This window comes from Parasteatoda tepidariorum, chromosome X2 (assembly GCF_043381705.1).
Source record: "Parasteatoda tepidariorum isolate YZ-2023 chromosome X2, CAS_Ptep_4.0, whole genome shotgun sequence".
Classification (NCBI taxonomy): domain Eukaryota; kingdom Metazoa; phylum Arthropoda; class Arachnida; order Araneae; family Theridiidae; genus Parasteatoda; species Parasteatoda tepidariorum.
In genome coordinates this window covers 16,060,084-16,072,191 of record NC_092215.1, presented here as the reverse complement: position 1 = coordinate 16,072,191, position 12,108 = coordinate 16,060,084, and the positions used below count along the sequence as shown (strand labels likewise).

The following is a 12,108-nucleotide window of genomic DNA, read 5'->3' as shown; positions in this document are numbered from 1 at the left end:
TTGAAAAAAAATCGCACGAGATGTAATATTAAATAAACTATAAATGACATATGAATTACAAGAAATTAATATGATAGATTTTAAATCTTACTCATAAAAAACTATCCAAAGGCTCATTTAATCCCTAGTTCCATTCTCCATAATTTGAATCCTTTTAAAAATAAATGAAAGCTTTTATTGAGTATCCGAAATATGATAATAGAAATCTATGGAGCCGTGGTGGCTCAGGGGATAGAGCGCTCGCCTCCCAATGAGGTGAACCGGGTTCGAATCCCGGCAATGGCTGGTTGATTCGAATTTCGCCCCCGACTCGCACCGACCACAGTGCTGACGTGAAATATCCTCAGTGGTAGACGGATCATGGATTGGAGTCCTCTTGCAGTCAGGCTAACCGTCTGAGGTTTTCGTGGTTTTCCTTTCCATGAAACGCAAATGTGGGTTAGTTCCTTCAAAAAGTCCTCCACTAAGGCAAAATTTCTCCCAATACTTGATCCAGGAGTTCTCTTGTCTCCCCGATTGGGTTTAAATTTATAAGGGTACGGAGTTGAACATTGGTAGCCGTAAACTGAAAATTCGATCGACTGTCCAACAACGGTTATAAAATAAAATAAAATAGAAATCTATGAACCATGGTGTTTCAGGGGATAGAGTGCTCGTCTTCCAATAGCTGGTTGGGTAATTCGATATCAATGGATGGTTTTGATTCGATAGCAATAGCTGGTTGATTGATTTGATAGCAATGGCTGGTTGGTTGATTCGAATTCCGCTCCAGGCTTCCTCCGATCACAGTGTTGACGTAAAATATCCTCAGCGGTAGACGGATCATGGGTTAGAGTCCTCTTACCGTTAGGCTAACCATGGTTTTTTCTTCTTGGTTTTCTTCCCATGTAACGTAAATGCAGGTTAATTCCATCAAAAAGTCCTATACGAAGGCAAATTTTCTCCATACTTGATCCAGGAGTTCTCTTGTCTCCCGGATTGGGTTTAAATTTACAAGGGTACGGAGTTAAACATTGGTAGTTGTTAACTAAAAATTCAGTCTGCTGTTCAACGACGGTTATAAAATAAAATGTCGAAATCTATAATCATATTTTATTGACCATGAAAAAATGACTCCAATACATGGAAGCCTTAATCCAAAAAATATTAGAAACTGGTAAGAAAAGGTGCGGAGAAAACGAAATGTTTTAACGACCAAAAACTTTTTTGAACTGAACATCTGCATTACAATTAACTAACTGAATTCCTAAACTTTACGTGAAATCAAATCTTGTAAAATTCAGGATAATTTCGAAAATTAGTTATCACTTTTTATAAATATTTCTAGACCTAGGCCAAACTGCAACAGTTTTATGTAAAGATATAGTGTCTTCAAATCGACAAAATCTTTTTCTCCTGTTCTCAATAACATGAGTCCAGCTCGCTACTTTTTTTTTTAAATGGCGGGCACTTGGAACTATTGTTCATTGGCCTCAGAAAGTGCCAGAACTGCTACCCAGTGGGCACCTGTGGCGAAGCCACGGCGGTGGAGCAGCGTCGCCCACGTCACACAACCACAAACCCGTTTATAGGGCGGGTCACATTCACACAATCACACACAAAGGAGAAAGGACATAGAACACAAAGAGAGAGAAAGAAACATCCATGCCTAGAGTGGGATTCGAACCCACAGATACTGGCTCCGCAGTCAGGCACGCTAACCGCTCGGCCACCTGGCCGGCGTCCAGCACGCTACCAACCAGACTATCACGGCTTTCACTTTTTGTCAATCACATTTAGTCAGCTTGGTCAGGTTACGTTATTCTGCTATGTTGGGAGAAGTTTCGATAATAAAATTTTCTCTTTCCGAGGTTGATAGGATTCCCAGGTCTAAACGCACCATCGTATGATTATTGTACTTTTATATATTTTAGGTGAAGTAAAATTTATGAATCCAAAAATAAATAGAATGTATAAATTTTACTACCACTTTAAGTTCAAAAAGGAAATTTTGTACTTCTAACGTAAAAGTAGGCAGTTTTGCAATTGGTAGGAAAATAACGAATCAAAATTGCAGGTTGAACAATTCTTTTCTGCCTTATCTTAACCCATTCGGGACGGGAAAGTCATAAATATATTCATAAGCAGGGGTGAAAGCGAGACGGAAAAGAGAAAAGGCTGGTAGTAAAACCATTTCAGTTATTACTAGATTTCGGGTGGAGTTTACTTATTCTTTTTTTAAACTATTCAACAAAATTTATTTATCTTGAAAAAGAAGCAGTTTTATATATTTGTTAAAATCTTCAAGAAATCTTGATAGTTACAGATATTTTATTTTTCTCGGAAAAAATGCTATAATAAAATGTCTTTTGTACCAGTTTTTGATCTTTTTCGTCTTGCTTTATAAGGGCTTTCAGCCGTGTTCGTAAGGGATCAGTATCAGGATGGTAAAAAATAAAAAGTGGTAGCTTAAGCTTGGTCATAGCAAATTTGACAGACTTATTTTTGCTTTCACTTTAAATCAAACACATCCAATCCACGTGTGTTAAAAGTGTAATTATACAATTTTTAATTCGTTTTTTTAATTAATTTTTAATAACTAAGTAGTGGTGAATTAAATAAAGCAAACTATCATTACAAATAAACTGCTAAAGAACTACTTTGGTTACCAGTTTTATTTTTTACCCTGATTAGTACGGTTTTATGCCGTCACGTATTTGTCACAGTCGGCGTGAAAGGGTTAAGCACATTAATGCATGTTAAAAAAGTATTTATAAGGGTATCACGATTAAGATATCCATCATATGATTTTAGTGCGTATCATATGAATTTTCATATGAATTTTCAGGCTGAGGAGTTACAATCTATTTATTGGTCAACCCCTCAGGGTGTTGACTTAGTTCGGATAAGTGTCAGGTACTTTTTCAGGTTCAGAAATAATTCTATGACAATAAGTTGTTTCTATGATATTTATTTTTTTCTCCAATTAGTATATGACGCCATTTGAGCAGATTACTTGGATTACGTAATATATTTTACATTCGGAGCAGTTTAGTCGAGTCCGGTATTATACTCTACGTTTAAACTGCGCGCTTGTTCATGGCGTGTTAACAACGGCAGGTTAAAGCGCATTTTTTTAAAATTTTTCTTAAAATTAATTTAAATTTTTGAGGCATACAAAGTGCAAATAAAAGAAAGAACTATGAAAGAATGACAGAAAAGATGAAAAATGAATATAAATATAGAATAATGAAGAAAAAAAATGAAAATAAATAAAATTAAGTATCTGCTTGCTTTCTTTGAAATATTTTGGGAGGACATTAAATGCAATTTAAAAGGAATCCATTCAAATTGTGCGACACTTTAAAATATTAAGAATTATTTTATTCTTACGACCTTTGAAAAGTCAAGATACACTAATATAATCTTAACATATATTGATGCATTTAATGTAAACAAAATTATTAAATTCCAAATGATGATACCTTCATGCTCATCGTAGACTAAAGAAAAGCTCCTCCAACCCCATATCTTAACAAGGTCTACGTAGGCTTGGCTTAGAACTGAAGGTCGGGGGAATAAATTAATGGACATATCAGCTCTTTGTAATTGAAAATCCCATCTAGTTTCTACGTGGGGAATGTCGATGGCATCACAGATTGATTGCACATGCATGCTGGTGACATCAGATTGAGGACCAAAGATTCCAGCAATCCCAGTTTCCAGCAACGAGCATACTGAAAAAAAAAATTATATAATTAAATCATTTAAAAAAGGATTAAAACATGTTTTTTTGATAAATCACTACAGCATATGAACTCCCTATGTCGCAGAATTTTTTATTAAACACAGTTTTTATAGTTTTTTCATTATTTTATATTTACTTGGGTAAAAATAAGTGAAAAATATTATAGTATTTAATATTTTAAGAATTTATGATTAGGAAATACAGCATGGAACACCGTTGTCTTTTTTTTGCGTTATTGGTAAAATCTTCCAAACACACCTTACGTCCAAACAATTTTTCAAATTTGCACTTATTTGTTAATTACTGAATTTTCTCTAAGTTGCAAAATCAATTATTAATGCATTTTTGAATACGATGGAAAAAAAAATTTTTCCCAACTATTTTGTTTTGTTTTGGATTTTATATTCTTGTAGTTATTTAGCAGTGTTCAGAATTATAACAAACCAAATTAATATACCCATTGAAATCCGATTTATTTAACCTCTACAAATCTGATATAATTTAAGCAATCATAGCCGGGAAATTGCTTTAAAAAGGTAATTTTTTTTAAGGTAATTGGTTAAAGGTATCTTTTTAATGTATGATTGCTTCTTTACTAAATAAATTTACTCATTTAAATAATTCAAAAGCTTATGCGATGAGTCACTTTGTTACAGTTAAACCGTATTGAGCCTTTTAAAAAGTTGTTTAAATAAACCGAAAAATTTTTAGTTTGTAGCTTTGCACCTTTTTTTTTAAATATTTTGGTTGAATCTGGAGTAGTTGACATTTCTCTCAATGCATGATTCCTGTATTAATAATTTGATTTATTATAATTTTTACAACCATTAGAATTAAATGATTAAAACGGGCTAGACCAGCTAGTTATCGTATTGTGTTTTAAGTGATGGCAAGTATTTATCTACGCTATAACTTCAATAGGGTCAATACAGCCTGGTTGGAAGGGCGATAGACTCACGTTCCTGAGGACGGGAGTTCGAAACCAGCCGGCACCCCGTGTAGTAAATGTTGACTGGTGCACGTTGTGTCACAAAGTCCTGAATGTGCAAATTATACCTCTTGAGGTACTGAATTGGAGATCCATCGTTCTCTGGGTCGGGTCAAAATTACGATCTGTGGATGAATGAATGGATATATAAATGGATCGGTCCTATTAACGATCTTGTTTTAAAAGCTATACACACTTCATCCGGTGGCCTTAAATTTTTCAAATTCAATTATTTTTGAGTAGTTTATTGAACATCTTCTAAATGATTGAATTAATATTTTGTTTGTTTCTTAAATAGGCTTTTAATAACAAGAAGTACTGGTGTGACGTGTGGATGTGACAGAAGTCAAATTCTTGGCCAGAAATGGTGCCACTGGAAAACAAGCTGTGAACCTACGACTACAACAGCATTACTTCAATAAATATGTTCATGCTCCCCCAACATGTCCTCAATGCAATAAATAATAAAAATCATTAATTGTTTATCATAAAATAATTAGACAGATCGTTCTACTTGTTTGCTGAGTGACTTTGTGCGTGCACAAGTTTTGTTTCGTTGCAATTTTGAAGATGTATCGATTTTTCCGAGCTGTAATTTATGCTTCCTATCAGATATTTTCCTTATGAACTTCTTTTGGTTTAAGCATTACGAGCTGCAGTTTTAGAACATTTAATTAATTTATGGATTTCACGTTCCGATTTTCCAGAGCTTTTAAAAAAACAAATTTTTCGAACTTCCAACTCAGATAATTCCTTTCCGAGAAGCATTGTTAATTTTCGTATGAAAACAAATTTAATTCAAGTTTTCTTTATAAAATAATAGTTTGCGTTTTCTGCTATGCGAAGTTACACTTTACGTACGATTTTAAAGGAAAAAATAAATTGGTTTTTAAACCTTAAACAGTTTTGAAAAAGGAAATAGATTTTCTTATACTTATGGATGGTGTTTTCAATATAAATGTAAACAATAACAATCTCGAGCTCAATACCTGCTTTAGTTCCTGTTAGAAAGTTCGCAACTGCTTACTACAGCTTATTCTGAGAAGCGATATTTTCAAACGGATAATTTTTTTTTAATAAAAGAAATAAATTAGATCATTTCTAAGCTCAAATCTGCCGTATTTCATGAGATATTAATATTATTAAGTAATTCTTGTGAGTTTGAAGTGAAAATTTGTTAAAAAAGGTGACATGGCTGCTAGATTTTGAATAACTCGCTTTTTTGGCAGTCCTGATTTGGCCTCTTTCCATTTGTTTATTACTGTTTGTTCTTGTTGCTGTGCACCATCTTACGTTAGTGTTAGCACCTTTAGTATTGCAGAAACAAGTAATAAATAATCAAATGCCACGTTTGCAAGAATCTCAAAACACAATGATCACGTTGTGAGTCAAATAGCTTTAAAATACACCGGAAACAGTAACCCGGAAGTATAGGCGGTATGGAGCTTGCAGCGTTCCCTAGTGTAGAAAACACCATCCATATAGCACCCGGATTTTAAAAAAAATTTGCTGTGTGAAACTAATTCATTTTCCTCTTTTCATTGATTTGACAAAATATAACTTATCTCAGTTGCTTTACTATTTAAAATTTATTGAGTTTATGCAGTGTACCATAACAATGAGTAATGTTTGGGGTGGTCTTATAATTTTGTGTATATATGCATGTACATGCAATTTAATTCATGTATGTACTTATAAATGATTTGGGACAAAACTAACTTTGTATTCGGTAACATGCTCAGAATTTAAGTAAAGTAGTTAACCGGAGAGTTGTCAAAATTTTGATCTCGCAGCATTCAGAAACATTTATAACTCGAACTATTACTATATACATGGCAAAGTTCAAAAGAACACACTGTTCAGAAAGCTTTGGAATTGTGATTGGTGATTGCAATAAATTCTTTTGAAGCAGTGAGGCAGAAAGGTGCTTTTACAATTTTAATTCAGGTGTCAGTTACAAATTAGATGGCTAAAAAATTGGTGGGAATTTTGATTCTTGATAAATTTAAATCCGCTATATTAAATCCGGAGGTATTGCCCCTGAGCTTCTCAGGTGCACAGCAGTCACATGGCCTCAGAGAAATAGTAAAAATACATGATAATAAATGCGCAAAAATATATACAAGTATTTACAACTATTTATAAAATTTACGGGACAAAATTCCGTCAGATAGAAAAAAGGCGGTTGCCGGGCTATATATTGTATGTTGTCTTTGATGAGCTCAAAATCAAAGTTTTTAAAGTAGTTTCACGTATGACAAGAGAGTGCATCTCTGAAGAAACTTGCACATAGTTCAGCTATGTGTTCATCTATTTTGTTGATTTTTAAATCTTTTCTTAGATCTTTCATTTTCATGGATCTGGGGGCTCCAGTGATGTATCTGAGAAATTTATTTTCAGTACTCTCCAGTTTCTTCTTTTGAGTAGTAGTGATTGTGCTCCATTCAGGGGCTGCGTAGCTGATGATCGGTCGAATGCATTGGAGGTATAGCGTTCGTTTCCTTTTGAGTGCAAGTTTTGAGTTATAGTTTAATATCGGTTTCAGAGCTCTATAGGCGAAGTCGTAATACTTTACGTCAATTTCATTAATTGTAAACGTTAATTTCATTAAAGTGGTAGTAATATAATACGCCATTTGCAGCGAATATATCCAATAAAATGATAAGTTAGGCCTAAATGCTTCAAATTTATATGAAACCATGTCGCATATAGGCACACTGACTTTATACTGAATCATTTATGTTTGTGTTATTCATGGATGGATAACTTACGTTAATTTCATTAAAGTGGTAGTAATACAATGCGCCATTTGTAGCGAATATATCCAATAAAATGATAAGTTAGGCCTAAATGCGACAAATTTATATGAAACCATGTCGCATTTAGGCACACTGACCTTATACTGAATCATTTATGTTTGTGTTATTCATGGATGGATAACTTACGTTAATTTCATTAAAGTGGTAGTAATACAATACGCCATTTGCTGCGAATATATCCAATAAAATGATAAGTTAGGCCTAAATGCGACAAATTTATATGAAACCATGTCGCATTTAGGCACACTGATTTTATACTGAATCATTTATGCTTGTGTTATTCATGGATGGATAACTTACGTTAATTTCATTAAAGTGGTAGTAATACAATACGCCATTTGCAGCGAATATATAAAATAAAATGATAAGTTAGGCCTAAATGCGACAAATTTATATGAAACCAAGTCGCATTTAGGCACACTGACTTTATACTGAATCATTTATGTTTGTGTTATTCATGGATGGATAATTTCTTAGAAAAGCAGGGAGGAAACGAAGTGGTTTTGTTATCACTTTTTTAAACTTGTGTATGGACCACAGAAATTTCAAAAACTTATTGTTACGTGACCTGCTTGCAATGTTTTAGTTGTTTAAAACATGTGCTGAGCTCAAGTTAAGGATTAAAAGAGGCTAAAGGAACGTTACAAATTGAAAGTGAAGTAACAGTCATAAGAATATAATTAAAAAATGGCCATCAGTATTTTTAAAAAAAACTAATTTCAGGGGAACCAACCTGAAATTGATAAAAATGATACATGAAGTAACTAAAATTATGCATCTAAAGAAATAAACTATATGCGTTGCACAAAAAAATGAACAGAACACCCTGAATAACTTCTAATCTAATAATCGGACTATTACTATGTGTATTATGACTCAATCTTAATAGTTCACAGGGGTGACCACATACATGCAATTTAGCTAGTGCACACAATAATTCAAGTTAAGAAACCAGACGCAAAAATACACTTTCTCTGAACAAAAATACCTTTTTTTTAAAGGATTTGGATTTCTGACCCCTAAATATAAGGATTCACAGCATTCTGAGAAACATGGTTAAAATATTTCGGTCTGTGGAATGCTCGAAAGTTTGGACCCATTAATATTAATTTTACTTTTTGCGTATGTCGCTATTACAGAAGAACTTTTAAGAAAAATGAAAACTTTTTGTAAACATTTATAAAACTCATTTATAGAATGATAATTTCATGCAAAAAATAATTCTAAACATTTATTTATTATTTTATTCAATAATAGTCGAAAAACTGTTGAATTGTGAGGTGTTCAAATTTTTACATATTTTTAAAGACTAGTTGAAACCAGTTGAACAAAATCAGTTGCAGAATCAGTTCGCAAGAAATTAAATTTTAAATATCTGATTTCTTAAAATTCGATTTTTAAAAAACTATTTGTATGTATATACTTTACAATGTATTTTTTTACTATTATTAAGTAAAATAATAAATAATTATTAAAAACTTTTTTTTTGCATGGAATTATATTTAGATAAGCGAATTTCATAATTGTGCGCAAATTTTTTTCAATTGATTTAAAAAGTTTTCTAAATATAACGAAACACGCAGAAAGTAAAATATACATTTAGGGGTTCAAATTTTGAACCACCCTCCTGATCAAACATTTTTAAACATATTTCTAAGATTGCTGTCACCCCCTATATTTTGGGAGCAAAAAAATCTAAATCCGCCAAAAAAAAAGTATATTTATTCAGAGAAAGCGCGTTTTTTGTGTCTGATTTCATAACTTAAAATAACGTCAGCACTAAATAATTAACATTTATTAATTGCGGTCACCCCCTTGTTCCATTAGTATTACGACCTAGAATATGAAAATCCGACCATTACCTCAAAAGTTATTGAGGGTGTTTCATTCATTTTTTTTCACACTTCACAGTGCACAATATGAAAGAGTGAACACGTTGAATACTTTTTCATCTAATTATTGAAATTTACCTCACTAAGGCTAAATCCTACATTAGGGCTAAATTAAGAGTACATTACCATATGTATGTTAATTAATTATGTAACTTTAAATGACAAATGAAATTATTTGATCGAAATGGTCGAACAGTTATCGAGAAATTAAATTTCAAATAAACTTTTGTTTTAAAATTTGAGGACGCAAGAAAAATTAGGCTGGTTTCGTGCTAATTTTGTGTTTCATTTTTTAAAATAACAAACTTCAAATATGATACAAAAATGTTTATACCCTAGAATTCAAAATATTTTTGATTGTTATTAAATATGATATTTAAAAATAATAAATAGTAATAAAAAATATTTTTAACATGGAATTTTAAGTGGATAAATGAATCTTATAATTATGTGAATTTTTTTTAAAAAGCTTAAAAATTTTCGTGATTAACGTATTAAGCAAAACGTGAAATTAACATTAAGGAGTTCAGATTTTTGATAATTCTCCTGCTTAAACTAATGGAACCCTATTTTTCAAATTACGGTTAATCCCCTTATTTTGAAGGGTCTAATCTGTTAAAAATCTAAGTTTATAGAAAAAAAAATTGTTAATTCAGAAAGAGTAGCTTTAGTGAATAATTTTGTAACCTAAAATATCGTCTGCCTTAACTAATTAGCATGTTTATCCTTTGAATCTTTAAGATTGTTTTCAATAGTATATAAAAATCTAAATATTAGATTAGAAATCAGTGAGTTATAAGTTAACACTTATTTATTTTGATCGCAGTACAAAGGTACAAAAGAATGAAACTACACTGTACTGCAGCTTTTCTCCCAGAGGGCTACTCCCGGGATTCAATATTCCAAAATGAAGTGTCTCGTCTAGGAAAATAATTATCGTGTTTGTTTACACTATTTGCATTTAAGATATATATGAGGTATTAGTATTGATTTGCAAAGATGCCTTCAAATGCAGAAATGCTGTAAGAGGACTAAATCATCATTTTGTAGTTGGTTAATAATGAATGCATGCGCTTCAACAGGTAATGAATAATAATGATTATTCATTACCTATTGAAGCTTCCGACCTTTTACCCCTTGGGGACGGGTGATTCAGAAAAGCATTCGTACAAAATCAGGATCAGGACATAATGAAATAAAAACACTGTAACTTAAATGTAGTCGTTTCTAATTTGACAGACTTAATTTGCTTTTACTTTAATTATTGTTAGTTTAATCATATAGATAATAAATGCTAATTCAAAGTATAACTAAATAGTTTTATTTTGAACAAAGTAATGGGGAATTAAATAAATCAAACAATTATAACTCCGCCCACAAATAAACTGCTAGAGAATTATTTTGATTACCAGTTTTATCTTTTTACCCCGGTTGATACGGTTTTATGCTGGCACGTATTTGTGACAGTCGGAGCGAAAGGGTTAAACTAAAGGTCGGACGAAGAGCGTTTCGCTACTTTTTTCCGTAGTTTGTAGTGACTTTTTAAAAGAAGTTGTGTAGTGAGTAGTGGGATACAAAAAAATACAAAAAAAAACAGCACTTAGTAGTGATTCTTGGCAACTAATTTTAACGTTAGTTAAATAAAGAAGCAAAGCTCAAACGCAAAAAATGTTTCGAATCTGATTGGTGCGAATCCTTCGCGAGTCCGTCCACGTGGGCAATGAGAATGCCTCCGTGGCCGACGCGTTAATAAGATCTACTTCTGATTCTCTGCAAAATCGGTGCGAAAAAGGTCGAGTTTACTGCTGAAAAATCGAATTAATATCTGATTTTTTAAAAAAATTGATTTCACAGGAACTATAAAGTACGTTTCTGCGTCTGATTTCATAACTCAAAGCATCATCTACATTAATTAATTAGCATATTTGCGGTCACTCCTTGAAACCGTTAATATTGAGTCCTAGAACATGAAGATCAAATCATTAGGAAAAAAAATTATTCAGGGGGGTCCGTACTTTGATTTCTCTTGAAGGATATAAAAATGCACTGATCACTTAAATCAAAAATATTTCATAATTTTCTAGCATTTTTTAAACCACTGTCGAGAAAAAGCATAGAGTTTGAAAAATAAAAGAAAAACCTCGTAAAAAGTTCTTTAGAATATAAAAAAAATTATATAATGTAAACATGAATTAAAACTTCTTTATATCTCCTCATATTTAACCAAGCGAATTTTTTATTGAAAACCATTTTGAATATGGGTAAAAATTAAGTTCTCCAGTTAAGTTTGCCTTCTAAAAGTAGCGAAGCAGTGACTTTTCGAAAGCAGTTTGTAGCCGCTACATTTAAAAAAAAATAGTTTTAGTTATAGTAACTACAATTGTAATAAAGTAGTTGTAATTAACTGCAATAAAATGTAGTTTATCCAACCACCGCTTTAAACCTTAAAGTTGCAGTGAAATATTTTCCCAAGAGGAGTCAACTGGCACTAACCTTTTTCAAAAACAAATAAAAAAAATTATAAAATTTATTAGGATTTAAAAACAAGACGAGTTTTAGGATCTGACCTAATTTATGTGTTTAAAAGTTATTTATGTGAAGTGGTGAGGGATATCACTTTAATTTATTAAAATAATAATGTATTCGATGCTCGATATATCCACCCCTGCAGTCCAAACGAAA

At 32.0% G+C, this 12,108-nt stretch overlaps 1 protein-coding gene across 2 annotated transcripts in view; it reads right to left on the bottom strand.

Annotated features, from left to right (window-relative positions):
- The window catches only part of LOC107442095 (glutamate receptor ionotropic, kainate 2-like), a 113,522-nt gene that overhangs the window by 64,891 nt on the left and 36,523 nt on the right, over window positions 1-12,108 (bottom strand). For both annotated transcript variants that reach the window (XM_043056707.2, XM_071188082.1), the window contains exon 3: window positions 3,465-3,716. In XM_043056707.2, the coding sequence (XP_042912641.1) occupies window positions 3,465-3,716 (252 nt within the window). The remainder of the gene's footprint in view (window positions 1-3,464; window positions 3,717-12,108) is intronic.